A 17,820-nucleotide genomic window follows, 5' to 3' on the forward strand; every position below is an offset into this window, starting at 1 on the left:
GAGATGGACACTGATGCAGACAGCCTCAAAATCTCAAAATGGTGGAGCATTGCTCAAACTTTTATAGCCTCTGGTGCCTCCACCTTATCATACAAAGCCTAAACATTCACATGCTCTCTCTCACACAGCGCCTGAGCTACGACCTTGGCTCCCTGTTTATCTGCTCCTGCTGAAATGGGGCAGAAAACTCCAGCACACTCTGTTCTCTTCTACTCAGACAAATTAGATTTCTTATAACTCAGCAGTATAATGCATCATAAAACAATATCATTCATTCACAACAAGTCAGCAGTTTAATGTAATGCAAATCAGTTTAACTAATGTAATAGTTATCAGCTTCTTCTAATTCAGGAGAATAATGCAAACTAAAACTACATAATAATTCACAATCTTTAATTAGGGGTATAACATGGCATAAAATAATATTATAATCTAACAATTCCCCCTGATGAGGTCATTAGAATAATGACCTCACAAACACCCTTCAATTCAGTGTGGCCGGGTTCATCTCTTCTCACTCCTGAGGTCCTTTGTCCCCCTGAGGGGCGAACCATATGTGGGATGACCTCTGTGTTTGCGCAATTCAGATGCAAGAAAAACTATGATTCCAACAGTAGCAGGTCCAGATGACACTCTCCTTGTCTCCCACTGCTTTCAGCCTTTATTCTATTGCTGCAGCTACCAGTGTCGTCCAGTTGGGTGATCCTCTGCTCTTCATTCTTCAACCTTAGGGGTTAGACAACCCTTCAGTCGTAACACAGATCAGGGGATTATTCTGCCCCGATTTCAAACAACGATCTGTGTATTCTCCAGAAAAAGGAACAGGAAGGTGTCCCCTTTTTGCCCAAAAGCCTCTCGAACTTCGTTGGTCTGGTATTCCCGGATTTCCGCCAACCCCTTCATGGTTATTGCTGTGTTTATGGGATCCATCCTTTTGTGGTGACTAGCTGGAGCCCAAACGCCATGACCCTTGGACCCAGTTGATGTCTCGGCAGTCACTGTGTCTGACTCTGCTACGGAGGATCCTCGCATCTCTGTGACCTCGTCTGGTGTCTGTTCCTTTCTCTGTAAGAGACAGAAAACCAAAACACCCCTCTTCCTAACCCTAATAATCTAATGTTGTTATCTACTGACCTTCTAGTGATTCAGAATTGGTCTAAAACATTCAGAATGTCCCAGGGACTTATTCTAATCATATCTTGTGTGTGTGTAAGCGTGTTTGCATTTAGCCCTCTGCACTCAAGGCATTTCCTACACTTTATCAGTCCGGACAGTCACGCCGAACGAAGCTTCTGACCTTCAAAAGGCCGAGTGCCAACTCGTTATAAGCACATTTGCAAGGTGTGTCTGAAAATTATTGAAACCCCTCTTTTTAACAAAAGACAAAAAAATTAACAAATCTTCTAAGCGCTATTCAGTTCATTTCAATGAGTAATGATTAAACATGAAAGTGATAGTTTATGCTTTTTCACTGATTCTCTAAAAGGTCCGTCTTCTCGGACCGCTATTAGCTTAAGCTTTACCATTCCTAAGGTATTAAAGACACAAATGAAGTTATAAATTGTTCAAATAATCCTTGTTTTATGTTAAAGCTCAACCTTCCCCCCCTTTTTTGACACATTCCAATGTGTCAAATCAACGGAGCTAGAACATTCAAAAAAAAAGTTAGGCAGCTACAAAGTTTCCCAGACTCTTAAGGTGATCCGCGTGTAACGTTCTGACTCAGGTATTTAATATTTTAATAAATCTCGTTTAATTAACTGCCACTATTTAAACTAACTTTAAAGACATAATTTAAGAAAAGATCACAAAGAATAACATGATATCAGTGTTTTGTAAGCGCGTGCGGCCCTCCATGCTCGAAGCCTTTCCCCTCAATAGATCAGTCAGACATTCGCGCTGACTGTAGCTTTTAACCCTTATTAACTTGAGCACAACTCTACAATGAGCAACAAGTTGCAATATGTATAAAAATGATCATGGTTACACCTGCAATGAAAAATTATATCATTATCCTAACACCTGTAAATAGAAGATTCATCAGAGGTTATAACAATCACAGGAACACAGATGTTAGTATAAGGTCAAAAGCTTCAATAAATGATCATCGATGCAATGCTTGTTGCATGATTCTCATACAATAATAATGCTGACATTGAAAATAACAGTATAACACCCCCTTTTGTCCCGCTTCACTTGACACCTAAACGTTTATAAATGCCTCTTTTATTCTTAATTTTATTTCCCCCTTTTCTCCCCTTACTGACCACAGCAGGGGGATCTTAGTTTTGAATCAGCCATGAATCCAGCTCACCTGATTCATCAGTGAGCTCCACCATCACTGGCGTCTGACAGGGTGGTGCTGCATACTCTTCCTTTAATGTCACTATTCTCAACCTGTTAATTAGAGTGTTTAAACCTGAAGTCGACTACGTCCACAACAAGTCAATACAGCTGTAAATGTGGCCAATTATCAATCTATTACCAATCAATAACAACAGATAACTTCTATTTTATGCATGCTTTTAATCAACCACTCACCCAGAGGATCTCCAATCCCAGGAAATTCCTTCTCCTCCTTTAATGAGTCTGTCCTCCTTCCATGCCCTGGTAACTGGTCCATCCAGAGCCATATGATCTCAAATATACATACAACAAGCCAAACCACACCTTGGTCACACCAACCCTCCTCCGCCCCGAAGATGTCCAATGCCATCCTAGTATGGACTGTCAAAAGTGGCTTTAACGCTGACTGTCCTGACAATCCATTTTATAACGTTTCCTGGTCAGATTTGCCAATCTCTGCACCAGGGTTTTAAACGTTTCGCCATTTTCATTAGGTTTTATTTTTTATTTAGTTTCGACTCCAGATTTTCAATTTTTTGCCAGTTGTAATTAGTTTTTACCAATTCTTTGCTAGTTTAGTCTAGTTTTTATTTTCTGAAAATCCTTAGTTTCAGTTTAATTTTATTTGTGTTTTACAAAAATTAAGTGTAACAAAATCCCAGTTCCATCATATCAATCATGCTCTTCTGGTTATCCTTGGGTATTGAGACTATTAACTCTTGCCGCACCGAGTGCTCCTAATTTTGGTTCAAGTTAATTGATAACCTTTTGAAGCCGATTGTTTCACACCTTTATTTAGATGTCCCAGTCCTGTTATCTCGGGATGCATCACGCTGCCTTATCTGGGGTTAGCTGTTTTCTTGGGATGCGAGTTAAGTGGGTGAGCTCTAAAAAGAGGGGGAGTGTGCTCCCCCTGATGAGGTCTTCTAGGTAAGCTAGGTTAACCTTCTTGTGTGAGCTTTTCAAGTGCACTTTTAAGGTTTGTGGGATTTTTTGTTTTATAAATGTCCCTCAAGACCCCCTGATGACCCGGTAATTCATTTTTTGCGCACTGTAGTACACATTTAGTTTTTGCTTGTAGCTCTCCTACTCTACTTGCCACTCCTCTAAGTCCTGATGTTTCTTAGAGAGGACAACAGTACCTTTAAAATTATGTCACATGTGTGGGGGTGTGGCCTTGCCAATTGTTTTTCCCACCTTTTCAAAATGGCTGGCGTGCCCACCAGCACATTTTATGGAAGAAAGAAAGGTAAGCTTGATATTTACAATTAAAATGTTTTGTTAAACTCAGATTTTTATTTTATTCAAAAAATAAACATCTAGTAAATAATTTCAGGGGTCTTTAAGAATTAGGCTCATTTACTTTCACAGGGAACATGACTAATTTATTAATGTGTGCTCTACACATTGGGACTTTATATTTATATTTATTTCACTTTTTCCTAATACCCAACTTTTGACAAAGGCGGAGAGAATTCTTAACAGAATTATTAAGGGAGATTCAAACATAGATTTTTTCAAAATATGAGAGGGTCAGGACCCACTAAAAGCCACACAAAGATTATCGAGATGCAGTGGCAGATGTAATAGAGAAAGACACAGGGCCACCTGAAATCTGTCGTCCTATCTGGTGCAAAACCAACATGTAGTAGAATCTGGAATTTTGATTTTGAGTTAAAAATAAAATATGGGTAAAATGCAGAAATGTTTTCCAGTAAAGTAAAAAATAAGAGTCGCAATTATAGTTGAATCCATAACACCTAATTGTTTCTACAAGATCACGTCGTTGCTGAAAGTTATCAGTGATCTCAATGTGTGAAAGGAACTCACAGTATCTGGAGTTTAAGCTCCTCTTGGCTGAGAAACCTGGGACAAACATGTGAACAAGACCTGAATAATACCAGTAATGAAGACTTCTCTCCAAAGATCAATAAAGGGAAGCCCCAATCTGATGAGAGTCTAGCAAAATATAGTTCACTCCACTTGCCTGAAATGGTTAGCAGTCCAAGGCATTTCAGTTGTAGAATGATTGGGTGCAACAATGAAACAGATGTGAGATGAGGGAAGTGCCAAATGTTCCTTTGTGTCTCCAAATAAAATCAGTACTTCCTCAGATATCCTAAATAAATTGACTTTTGTGAAGTAGAAAGTTCAGTGCCATCACTTATTCCTGAACCAATAGTTTACAGCTAGTGAAGTGTCAGTGACTTCTGGGTTGGTCCCTGATCTTCATCTTATGAGATTGTTATTTTAATAACACTTGATTTATTTAAAAGAAAAAAAAAAAAAAAGAAAAAACGAAAACATTTCTCCCTGTTTTTTCTTCTCTGGGTCTCAGGAGGACATTATGTCCCTCTCCACTACAAGACTCTTGTTATGTCTACGAAACATACTTAATATGATCAACATTTTGCTGCTTGTTATTTCACCATGTTATTGAATCAAATACTTCATCCTTATGTGGTTTACGACATTATATTTATCTAAATCTCCACTTTGTCTCTAAATGTTTGAAGAATTTTTCGAGTTCGGGGTCAAATTTTGAGAATTTGACCATAAGTGAAAGTTATGGCGTTATCACCCCCTTTGGGGATTACCTTTTTCCCGTTTTGATGATATTCCTCCCCATTCTTTATTTTTTGCAAGTACCCCTCTTCGGTGGCGAGAAACTGTTGGTGTGATCAAGCGGGTGCTGTAAAAACAAAAGCTCAGGACAGAACAGTCACCAGTCATGTACTTCATTCAAAATTAACAAATATTAAGCTTCATATTGATCCTCTGAGTGTAATGGTACATTTTAATTTGCACTTCTAAAAACAATATTTTCTTTATTTTACTCTTGTTCTTGTGCAGCACCACCCCTCAGCACATGCCCCTGTTATTTTATCTTACTTTTAAATTGTTGACTACTTCAAGAGAGCGCCCAAAAGACGGGGACCAGTGTTTATCATTACATATCTCCATTTCGAGTGTGGCTGTCTATCATTCCCCTATTATTCATAGACCTCGGTGGAGGGTTTTTTGTTTGTTTGTTTTTTTCTAAAATTAATTGACTCTCTATAGTGACCCACTATGGTTAATAATAACATGCTCAGTCATGAGTGGGATCAAACCTTTTCTTCACTTTAGCATTTAATATTCCCAACAATATAATGTGATACCTTAATTAAAACACAGCTACTAAAACACAATTTCCTTAATGCAAACATCAGTAGCTCAAAATTAGCAACCAAAGGGTTCAGTCTGCAGTTCACACTGCTGTGAAGCTACAGCTCTTTAGTCTCTGTCATCCTTCTGTTCTTGCAGACAAAACAAAGCAAAACAAAACATCCACCCTTCTTTTACAGGCTGGGTGAATTGTCTGTGGACATTCAATAATCCTAAAGTCAGCACCGTTTTTGTCTCAGTATCAAGTCAGTTAAACTTTTAGTCGTCAGTCCATGACTTTTAGTCGTCAGTCATATGCATACATCCACACACATTCATACCAGAAGTTGCTGATAATGGAGTCTCACGCGCAGCCTATTCAAGGCTCCATCACCAGCAAGATGACGTCATCATTTTAAAGGAAACAGCTCCTTGTTTGTTTTTCCTTCTTTGGACTGGATTGACTCGCTGCAATCCTTTTAGGCTTCAGGATCAGTGTCCCATATAAGTGAATTTTCTCCCAAGCTCATTATAATCATGGAGAAAAAATACTTTGCGACTGTTTTCAATAAGAATATTTTATAGCGCTTTAAAGTTCAATCTCTCAGGCCTGGATTAAAGAGCTGATTTGTTAAATCAGGAACTCACAAAATACCAAAATATCACCACCGGTGGATCACACCTCTCAGATGTTCTTATCTCAGTGCACTGTAACAAAAGCAAAAACAAACGTAAACAATAAAACACTCATATAATAACAGATACTGGGGCCCATTGCAAACATGTCCAAAGTTCAAACCATCTTTCTCTCTCTTAGAGAAAGAGAACAATCCAAACCTCACTGATAGAATCAACCTAGTGTCAAACAAAACCCAAAAATCAACCAAAACTTCACACACTGTATTGTGTAGGCCTACAGGCACCGTAACTCCTTTTTTTTCACTGACAAAGACATGTTGGATTGACTTGATTCAATAGTAGACACTGGTTACACACAAATGTTTTGCTTTGGCGGAAACTTAAACAACTGAGTCAAATCAACACAACCTTTTGATATTCTCTCCGAAATAAAACTCACATCATTCACTCATCATTTTCACTCTGTACCACTGCTCCTTATCAGGGTGTGTGAAGCACAGTACACAATTCAGTGGAGGCCTCAAGCCATAAACAGACATCACGCACAGACATTGTTTTCACAACCAAACTACTTTAAACCTTGTCCCCTAAATCTACACAGATGCCCTCTGTGTGGCATGAAATGCATTTAACCCATAAACAATCAATGGCTTCTTATTGTTGTACCCGACTCCATATTCGGATGTTTGTGTGCAGCATTTGTTAGTAAAGCATTCTTCGTTGCATCAGCGTGTGTGTGTGTATCACTCTTTATTGCACAAGCTTGTAGATGTGTGTGTGTGTGTGGATCACTTCTCAGTGAATTGAATTAGCATTTTGATTTTTTGCGGGTGTGTGTGTCATTTCTCACTCAATCAACGAGTGCATATGTTCGTATGTGTTTCTCTTCATTCTGAGTCAATGCATGTAGATGTGTGTGTTTGTGTGGGTGTCTGTGTTCATCACTTTCCTGTTCTGGTGTTCTGGGTAAACCACGGCCTGAAGCGTGCCCTGGGGTCCTGCCCTCCTCCTTTTCAGTCCGTTTGCATCTGTTGGTGCTGCTGCTCAAAGTTCTGTCCATACTGGTTCTGGCCCCAATTAGGGCAGTGCTTTTCTCCAGTATCCTGCATCTTCTCCTTATTCCACTCCTCCTTAGCTTGACCCTTTTGCTTCTGTAGCTCCTTCAGGGTTTTGATACGCAGCTCAATCGTCTGGATGTCAGTGTCAAGCTCCAGTCTACGCTGCTGCTCCAGCTCTTCCTCTGTTTCTCCCAGCCAAGTCAAGATTTTGTTCAGGTCAAAGTTCAGCTGCTGTCACTGCTGCTCGTTCTGCTTTGTTGTCATCTCCTTGCTGAGGTCCTGAGCCTGCAGAAGCTCCCAGTGCTCCATCACTCCTGAAGTCTGGGGGTCTGAGCTGCTGGGATCTGCCAGTCCAGACACCGTATCCTCTTCCTCCTCACCGTGTCAATACCTCCACGACACTCGCCCCTCAGTCGCAGATATCACATGTATGAGGAGTCCGTTTCTATGCCTGTACAATTGCAGCTGCTGTCCATTTGTTGCAGGCAGAAACGGCTGACATCCAGAGGGTGTAAATGAGAGTCTGCAGCAGCAACTTCACCAGTGGAAGACCTCAGTGTTTGTTCTGTTACCTTAACAAAGGCCTCAAGGACGTTTCTGGGATGCTCATCTGGCCCCGGCAAGCTCCGGCCTGACTTCACGTCCAGCGTCTGGGACTGCAAGTCTGATGGGTTCCATTATCAGCCAGCTCCTCTTGAGCCATGCTCAGTTTCTGCTCTGATGTCTTGAGTTCTTACTGAGGGGCAGAAACCTCACAATCTTTTCCGTCCACTTCAGATTGAAGTACATCGATGTTTTCCTTGCTTTGCTCCACGTCCTTTTGCGGCTCTGCTGTTCGGCTCTTCTCAGAGGTCAGCTCCTGGCCGAGCCCCGACACCTGTGCCTTCAGCTTATTTTCTCCTGGTGTTTTGTCCATTCTGAGGTGCCTCCTGACCTCAGTTACTCCTCCTGTCTCTGGCACGCCCTTCTTGCTGCCCGATGGTCATTGTTGGTCCGTCACTGTCCTGCACAGTTTTAATGCAGAGTGGTTAAGGTCAGCATGGTTTTGCTCGGCCTCACTTTTCATCTGGGCTTAATGGGCGTCTCGTCACAGCTCTGTCAGCTGAAGCTGTCTTTTTCCATATGGCAAGAGTGTGAAGAGTGTGTGAGAGGGGTGTGTCCGATCAGGCACAATGCTGGTGGCTTTGCGAGTGCCTCGTTTTCCAAATCCAGATGTTTATTTGTCACGTACACAGCAACAGAGAGAACAGTCTGTTGTTGGGATGGCTGAGGTCTTTCACGATCTTCCTGGTCTTGGTCCAGCACCGCCTGCTGTAGATTGAGTGCAGGTCAGGGTGCTCGGAGCGAATGGTGCGCTCAGCTGATTGCACAACCCTCTGTAGAGCTTGTCTGTCCGGCATGGTGCTGTTCCCGAACCAGACAGTGATATAGCTGCTCAGGATGTTCTCAATAATTCCTTTATATAAGGTGGTCAGAATCGGTTGTGGGAGGCGGGCCTTTCTCAGTCTTCTCAGAAAGAAAAGACGCTGACAGAAATCTCCCCGTGTAGTGAAACGGGCCTTGGATTACCGCTCTCCGTCTCCGCTGCATGAGATCATTTTCCTGCAGCACTGTTGACATTTTCAAGTTGTTGTTGTGGGTCCAGCTGCTTTAGCATTTGGTCAGGGTCACATCAAAGATGGTGGAGGAGAGAGCAAAGATGGTAGAGGGGAGAGCAGGAGTCCAGGGTCAGCTTCGGCTTCCCGGGCCGACAAAGCAGCCTGTAATCAAGCATAAAGAGAAAAAACAAAACAAAACAAAAACAAACGAACAGGAAAATGATGTTGTATTGGCTGTGTTATTCAGAGGGGGAGAAACAACGGGACCAGGCCCTGTGTCAGCCTTCTCTCCCCCTTTTTTTGTTTTTTCTCTCCATATAATCCACTCATGGCCCACTAAGCTGACAGGACAACACAGGTACATGTTAAAATTCTTAAGATCATGTTTAAAGCACAAAAATGGAATTTTCTTTCATTCAGTAATCACTTGTATTAATCAATCAGAAGAAAACATGTCACAATTTGACTTTTATTAACCACTAAATTTGTCGTGGTTGTGATTTTTTTTTTTTTTTTTTTGAAGTTAAGTTGTTGTCCTGCAACCCAGAGGGTTTATTTGTTAGTAGTGGATAAACTTTATTATTTAACGGCGGATGTATGTTAAGTTTCACTGCTTTACTTGCTGGAAAATCTTCACGTGTTCATGGGTGTAAGCTGTTTCTTCATTGCGTGTATGTGCGTTTGTAGATGGGCTAATTTAACGTTTTTTTCTCAAACGAGGCATTCCTCTTGCATGTGCCTCTCTCTCACATTTCTCTGCTTGTGTGTGTTTTTATTTCACCTTTTTGTTGTGATGCTCCAGGCGCCTTCCCAACCTCCACAAGTCTGTTGGCCGCAATTTTATGTGTAAAAACTTCTCTTAACTTCTCCTTTAATTCTCTGCTAGCTGCTGTCTTTTCCACAGCTGCTGATTTTTGCTGAGTTTGGTTTCCATTACTATAATTTTGCTTCGGCCGCTGTGCTTGTGGGGGCAGTTGGTCCAGGCCCGTAGCCACCTGTATCAACACACTGAGAGATTTATTTAATATCATTTTCATCACTGTTAAATAGACTAGCAGGCAAGACGCCCACCTTTGCACTGCAGACTACATGCCAGTCTCCCAACACACTCCTCTCTGAGTTTCCGCTTTAAAATCCAACATCATTCACACCCTAGTCATTCAACACCTTATTTGTAGTATCATAATCAGCAAAATCAGCGTTTTACTTACAGGCATGTATCATTGTTTGCAAATCAAAATTATAAAACTCAAAAACACGCTAAACAGCAACAAAAGTCCTCTGTGCGCGTCACCGCTCATTTGCATGTTCACACACCGTCTAAAAATAGCTCGCAGCGCTGCAGCTGCACGTCACACACAGGGTCACACAAAGCTCAGACAAAACTCTTTTATTTTATATTACAAAGACGTCTTATATTTACAATCACTGACAGGCCTGACAGATTCAGCACCTAACAAATTTCGACAAATTTAAAATAACGGGTCTCACCGAAGAAAGTCCAACTTTTTTGTAGTCAATCAAACAGTATCTGTTACTTCTGGGAACAGTTTCTGACCTAACTTCTAAAGAGCGCCTATACAATTTCGACAAATTTAAAATAACGGGTCTCACCGAAGAAAGTCTCACTTTTTTGTAATCAATCAAACAGTATCTGTTACTTCTGGGAACAGTTTCTGACCTAACTTCTAAATCCCTAACTCAATTTAACTTTGTCCAAACAAGCACATGACACCGTTTTAAACGATGAGGAGACTCGGTAACTCCTAGCTTATTTCAGGATGCCCTGTACCCCACAGATAAGCCAAACTGAACTAACCCTGTTCGCCGACAGGTCAAGACCGCGCGTCCACGGCCAGGAGGGGGCGTAACCCCCGGGCTATGTGCTTCTTAGCATCTTCCAGTGCCGTCCTATAATAATTTTAACCTAACCGATTTTGAAAAATTTTACCATAACGGGTCTCACCGAAGAAAGATAACTTTTTTACGACCAATTAAACAGTCTCTGTTACTTCTGGGAACAGTTTCTGACCTAATTTGTAAAACTATTAACCAGTCTCTGTTACTTCTGGGAACAGTTTCTGTCCTAATTTCCCTACCAAACTACCTGAGCCTTCAGCTCAATATCCAGGGACTCAAACCCAACATTATTACGTTCATATTTACTTCAACTTCATTAAATACTCTTAAGCAACTTTAACTGCATAACACACGGTGATTCTCATCAAAATCAAAACAGACACTCTACCAGTAATTTCAGTGAGTAGACTTTAATTTAGTCATATCCAATTTGGCACACTTTGGAAATAATTCAACAGGTAGTGCCTTACCTTTAGATAAGCCGGCTTTTGTCCACTCACATCAGACCACTGGCTCGTGCCTGTCCGTTCGACAACCTCGGACCGTCCAAACTTTTAAATTCCACCCCAATACCACAGGACGAGCCCCCAAGCTGTTAAGGTTCAAAATATTGGGGATGGAGACAAGAGAAAAAACCACAATAACAACACTGGTCCGGCCGGGTTGAGTCAAACGATGATTTTAATGAACACACGCGTGGGAGATGGACACTGATGCAGACAGCCTCAAAATCTCAAAATGGTGGAGCATTGCTCAAACTTTTATAGCCTCTGGTGCCTCCACCTTATCATACAAAGCCTAAACATTCACATGCTCTCTCTCACACAGCGCCTGAGCTACGACCTTGGCTCCCTGTTTATCTGCTCCTGCTGAAATGGGGCAGAAAACTCCAGCACACTCTGTTCTCTTCTACTCAGACAAATTAGATTTCTTATAACTCAGCAGTATAATGCATCATAAAACAATATCATTCATTCACAACAAGTCAGCAGTTTAATGTAATGCAAATCAGTTTAACTAATGTAATAGTTATCAGCTTCTTCTAATTCAGGAGAATAATGCAAACTAAAACTACATAATAATTCACAATCTTTAATTAGGGGTATAACATGGCATAAAATAATATTATAATCTAACAACTGTTAAACCAATTCTTCCAAATTGTTATGTTTGTGCTAAATATTAACATTTCAGCTGAATTACAATACTTCTGCTATTTTATACTATTTCTTAGTAAGTTACAATATTTCGGCCAAGTGTCATTTCAGCTAAGTTTTTAAATTTTTGCAAATTGATTAAAAGTTCAACTACTTTTCAAATATTTATTTCAGCTTCTTCAGCTGTTTTCAGCAGACAGCTTCAGCTTTACAGCATCCACACTGCATTTTCGCAGGAAATGCAAATTTTTCTAGTTGTGTGGATGCCCTCAAGGGCCACAAGATGCCACAAGAAGGATGATGAAATTCCTCATATTACCTGTGGAGTACAACATGCTTGGACGACATCGGGAAAAAAAGTTCAGAGATTTGCGTCTTTTTAATGTTGTGTATGGTAAGTTAGTTTCACTTGAGACATTTGAACTTTAGAAAACTAAACTTTTTTAATAAAGTGTTTGAAAGTGTAACTGAGATTGGTTATCATGCAATTTGTATATATTTTTTGAGGCAATAAAGTGAAATAAACATTGTTCTTTGCAAATCATCACCAAATGAAGTAAGCTAAGATTAACAGCAGCACGTTTAAGCTTGATAAGCTGTTGTTAGAATTTATTTAATATTACTTTCTACTCGAGGATCTTTTTCTACTAGCTGACGGCTGGTAACTGTGCAGGGGCGGATCTAGCAAAGTTTAGCCAGGGGGGGCGATAGGGCATTAACAGGGAAAAGGGGGCACAAAGACATACTTTTCTTTCTTATTCTCATTTAAAATGTTTAGCTTTTAATAAATAATTATCCGAATCTTACACCCAAAGTTTTAATTTGATGTAAAATGAATAGAAGTCAATTACTGTATATAGTGACTATTAAGTCTAATATATATACCCTAGTAAGCTATAGTACTTTTTCCTTTGGGAAGGTACCATCTGTGCAGTCTGCAATTTTGTTGAAGAAAGATGTTGAATCTATTTAATATATCTTGAAAAATAATTGATTTCTGTGCATTTTTTTTCACACTGCATCAAATTAAGGTTGATTACGTCGATTAAGCATCATGAGGTGGAGCGTGAGGGGTGGTTCCCTATTTTTTATTTATTTATTTTTGTTGTTGCTGGGAGTTGGAACCCTATTAGTTAGGTTGCTTAATATTTACGCTAAGTACTCTTTAAAATACCAGAATAGGGAGGATGGTGTAGGTTTAAGTTTATTAGATTGATCAGTATTGCTGAACTATGAAATTTTTTTTTTTTTGCATACAGGTATAACAGAATAGCTTTAGTGTAGTTGTTGTTTTAAACTTGAGTATGAACTTATACAAAATGCAGCAAGATATTTTTAAAAAACTGTTTTGTTGATTAAAAAACACTATATTGGATTCATATCGGTATCGGCAGATATCCAAATTTATGATATCGGAATCGGTATCGGACATAAAAAAGTGGTATCGTGCCATCTCTAGTGCAGACCAGGGGCGGAGCGGGGGGGTGGCTTACGGGGCTTAAGCCCGGGTTGTTTTGTCAGAAGCCCGGGGTATTTTGGAGTGTAATTTTTTCATAGTTAGATGCCTGGCTGACAACTGTATAAAACAAAAAGTACACACAATATTCGAAGCACATAGTGCACACTGTGGGAATTTACGACTGTGCGTGAATCCCCCCCTGATATTGGTATGATCCAAGCTCAGGCACTAAGCGACTGAGCGAGGGGGCGGGGCAGCTGCTACCCGTCAGTGCGCTGTTGGAGAGACGGAGCTAGCCATACTAAGGAGAGCTTAAGTTTGACCAGGTACCAAAGCAAATCATTCGTACTGTACAAATAATGTAAATATGACGGTGCATCACGAAAGATTGATATCAAACTGATCACTTGACCAATATTATTTTACTTGCTCTTCAAGTGAATCAACAAATGGCAAAATGAAAAGCCGAACAAATGCTATTTTTTTTAGAGAGTCTTAGCTTACGTGTGTTTATTTCATATTTTCAGTTCTTACCCTCCCCGACTAAATCGGTTTCAGTTATGTACTGAAACATAAGAATGGACATTCGAGGCTTCTTTCAAAGAAAAAAACTCAGGTAAATGTTATTTTATATATTATGCTTTGTATGTTGTTCAGTATATTTCTATGCAAAACAAGAGGGATTTCAGTACACAGCAGGATATTCACATTTGTAACCAGATATTTACACTTTAGGGAGAAAACATAAAACATTTTTACTGTACAACATCAATTTAGAGTAAATTTTTGTTTTAGATAAATATTGAAATATATTTTGAATTAGTTAAATGTCAGAATAAAGAGAGACAGAGCTGTCTATTTTTTATCACTTTCATCAAATTTAGGAGTACATGTACACTAAGTTTATTGTTAATTAATAAGAAAACTCCAGACGATTCCATTCTGAGCTGAAGAAGCTTCTGATAGGTTAGTAGAGTCCATGTGAGTAAATTGGTGGCACAGCTGTGGATGCATATAAGGCAAAACACAGAGCCTGTTTCTGTGACATGGGAAAATCCAGAGATGTCAACCAAAACACCAGGAAAAGAACTGTGGAGCTCCATAAATGTGGCTCAAGTTTGAATACAATTTGGTGCCATTTGCAATTAAGAAATACAGATAGTTTCTCTCTTTACTCTTAAAGTTAACAAATATGTTTTTATATTTATCAATCTAAAAAAATAAACAGTCTGATTTGATGTTACAATTAAAAAAAGTGTTTTTATCTGAAGAGTAAATATCTGGTTTCAACTGTATATTTGATGATTGTCAGCACAAAGAGGGAGAGAGAGGAGAACGAGGACAGAACAGATGAACAAGAGCAGGTGAGACACACATGTTAGTCAAATGGTTGTTTACCAAAAGTATCATCGTATCATAGGTCCTCATGTATCTCGTACCTAGTGTTTCTTTTTAGGTTTGTTATTTTTCAAATTCTGTATTTATTAAGTTCTGCAGGCTTGTTTGCACAACAAGGATAAATAATTATATAAACTTTTCTCAATCTAAATAGTGGACTTTGGTAGAATTAAAAAATAAGTGTAGTGCAGGTCTATGATGATTTTTAGTGCTGCTATCATCTAGTTCTGATTCTGGTTCTGTCTTGGTTAAGTCCCAAGTAGTCCTGATTTTGAACTGTTGTAGTCCTGTTTTAATTCTGGATCAGTTCTGGGTCTGGTTGAATTGGGGTTTAGTCCTCGTGTCTTGATACAGCCCTGACCTTGTTCTGCCTTGCTGCTTAATTAAAAAACTAGTTTAAGGTGTCCTGCACATGTGATATATATTTTTCCCTATATGAAGTCATTCTTTTTTGAACAGAGCCTATTAATCTTTCAGTCATTTCTACACCACCCCCCCCCCCCAAAAAAAAAAAAAAAAATCCCACATGCATACTACTCTTTGGGCTAAGCCCCGGGTGTTTCAAATGTCTGGCTCCGCCTCTGGTGCAGACTAATCCAAGTGTTGGTCTGTCTTGAGACACTGTTTACCCTAAAAAATATATATATGAAAAGGGGGGAATGACATCATCACTGAAATACTTTTCTTTTTATTTCTCTCTCATATATTTCATATATACATACAGTTACAGTCAAGCCCGCAATTATTCATACCCCTGGCAAATTTTGATTTAAAGTTACTGTTATTCAACCAGAAAGTTATTTTTGGACTAGAAATGACATAGGTGTCTCCCAAAAGATAATAAGATGATGTACAAGAAGCATCATTGTGGAAAAAAAAACATTTCTCAGCTTTTATTTACATTTGAGCAAAAGTGTGCAAGCTGTTCTAAAGTATCCTAATTACCCTGATTAATTGGGAACAGCTGGTTTAATCAAATCAACAGGTGAAAAAAAGCAGCTCTCTGCAGTTGGTTTGTGGACAGTCATGGCTAAGACAAAGGAGCTCAGTGAGGGCCTGCAGCTGTGCATTGTGGCTGCTCATAAGTCAGGAAAAGGCTACAAGGCCATGCTGTATCTAAGCCACTTCAAGTTCCAGTGGCTACAGTGCAAAGTATTATTAAAACATATAAGATGTTCTGAACTGTGGAAAATCTCAGAGGATGTGGTCAGAAGCCAAAAGTGACACCTGTGCTGGCCAGAGGGCTAGTGAGAGAGGTGGAAAAGAATCCACGGATCATCACCAAGGCCATCCTGGTGAATCTGGGCTCTGCTGGTGGCAATGTCTCAAAGCAGACAGTCACTGCACACTGCTGGGTTCCACAGATGCAGACCAAGGAGGACGCCACTTCTCCAGATTAGGCACACAAAAGCTTGCTTGGCCTTTGGAAATGCTCATCTGGGCAAAGAAGACGACTTCTGGTCTTCTATTATGGTCAGATAAAACAAAAATGAATTGTTTGGTCACAATGATGTTTCCTTCATTTGGCGTAAAAAAGGAGAAGCCTTCAACCCAAAGAAAACCATCCCTACTGTCAAACATGGTGGCGGGAACCTAATGCTTTGGGGGGTGTTTTTCAGCCAATGGACCAGAGAACCTAATCACAGTAAATGGCAACATGAATAAAGAACAATGCATGATGATTCCCAACAACATCAGACAGTCTGCAGAGAAAATTGGCCTTGGTCAAACGTGGACATTTCAGCACGAAAATGACCCAAAACACACAGCAAAAGTGGTGAAGAAATGGTTAGCAGACAACAACATTAACGTTCTGCAGTGGCCCAGCCAGAGTCCTGACTTGAATTGAGAATCTGTGGAGGGAGCTAAAGATCAAGGTGATGGCAAGAAGACCCTCCAACCTGAAAGATTTGAAGCTCATTGCTAAAGATGAATTGGCAAAAATACCTGTGGAGACATGCAAAAAGCTGGTCTGCAATTATAAAAAGCATTTGATTGCTGTAATAGCCAATAAAGGCTTTTCTATTGATCATTGAGAAGGGTATGAATAATTCTGGACATAAAAGCTGGAAAATGTTTTTATTTTTCCAGCTTTTTTTTTTTATGATGCCTGTTGTACATTGTCTTATTATGTTTTGGGAGACACCTGTCTCATTTCCGGTCAAAAAAACCTTGCTGTTTTTATATAAAAGTAACTGTAGGTCAAAATGCGCCAGAGGTATGAATAATTAGGGGCTTGACTGTATATACTGTGGAAGAATTTATTTCACTTATGTATCATTCACATTATTTTATTGTATAATGCCTTGGTGCCAATGGATTTTAGCAAGTCTCAAACTCATGCAGTTAGACAGATGGTGGGGGTCTGGTAAGGAAGTTGAGGGAAGCAGACCACTCCACAGGGAGAATCTTTGTCTCTTTGAGACTCTGGGAGGTAGCAAGGGAGTGTGAACCTTAAGGTGTGAAACAGCTGTGTACTGCCTTTTGTTCCTGTAGGAGGTATTTAACTGAGAGCCATGCTAGGCTCAGGAGAGACTCTGCTGATCTTCGCGATGATGCATTCTCTCACCAAGCTTGGTTTACGTTTTTGTGTTTCGATTAAAGAATGTTAGCTATCGCTCACCGCTTGTCTGCAGGCTTTATTAAATGGAAAACTTCCACAACAATACTTACATATACGTCAAATATTTCTCATAGACCTGAAGAGTGTCAGATTAATGTTACAATATGGAATGTGGACTTGTGATCTAAATGTCAGATTGGTGTATCCACAGTTAAGAGTCTTAACTTTTCCACCAGGTCATTCCTGCTGATCTTCAATAAAACGCTCTCCATCACTTCTACAGCTCCGCTTATCTCATACTTCTGCACCATGAGATCCACCATTGCATGCCGCTCTGCCTTCGTAAGCTTGTTTTCTTGGATGGGCTTGATGTTTTTCCACAGCTCAGACTTGAGGTGCCACTTAAAGGTGTCAAAGTCCCCATCATCTAAATCATTCAGGATCTCGAGAAGCTCAGTTGAAACTTTCAGCTAAAAATCAGAGTTTAGTGTTAGTTATTTTCCATGTTACTTAAATTTAGGCAATATTATGTTAATGTAACTTTGTAACAGTTCAGAAGGGACTTCATCCCATCATCCACAAAAAGATGTTATTT

The 17,820-nt window shown here is 39.8% G+C and overlaps 2 protein-coding genes and 1 long non-coding RNA gene across 8 annotated transcripts in view; 1 reads left to right on the forward strand and 2 right to left on the reverse strand.

The window, feature by feature from the left end:
- The window catches only part of LOC308394161 (uncharacterized protein), a 133,252-nt gene that overhangs the window by 70,571 nt on the left and 44,861 nt on the right, over positions 1–17,820 (reverse strand). The window lies entirely within an intron of this gene.
- LOC308394173 lies at positions 13,304–15,240 on the forward strand. The gene is made up of 3 exons (XR_013971131.1): positions 13,304–13,590; positions 13,792–13,880; positions 14,577–15,240. It is a non-coding gene; the product is annotated as an uncharacterized lncRNA (long non-coding RNA).
- The window catches only part of LOC308394153 (uncharacterized protein), a 67,866-nt gene continuing 65,293 nt past the window's right edge, over positions 15,248–17,820 (reverse strand). For all 6 annotated transcript variants that reach the window (XM_080878329.1, XM_080878328.1, XM_080878325.1 and 3 more), the window contains one exon: positions 15,248–17,695. In XM_080878329.1, coding sequence (XP_080734455.1) covers positions 17,417–17,695 — 279 coding nt within the window. In that variant the 3' untranslated portion in view covers positions 15,248–17,416. The remainder of the gene's footprint in view (positions 17,696–17,820) is intronic.

Source organism: Rhamphochromis sp. 'chilingali' (assembly GCF_963969265.1).
Source record: "Rhamphochromis sp. 'chilingali' genome assembly, chromosome: 3".
Lineage (NCBI taxonomy): Eukaryota > Metazoa > Chordata > Actinopteri > Cichliformes > Cichlidae > Rhamphochromis > Rhamphochromis sp. 'chilingali'.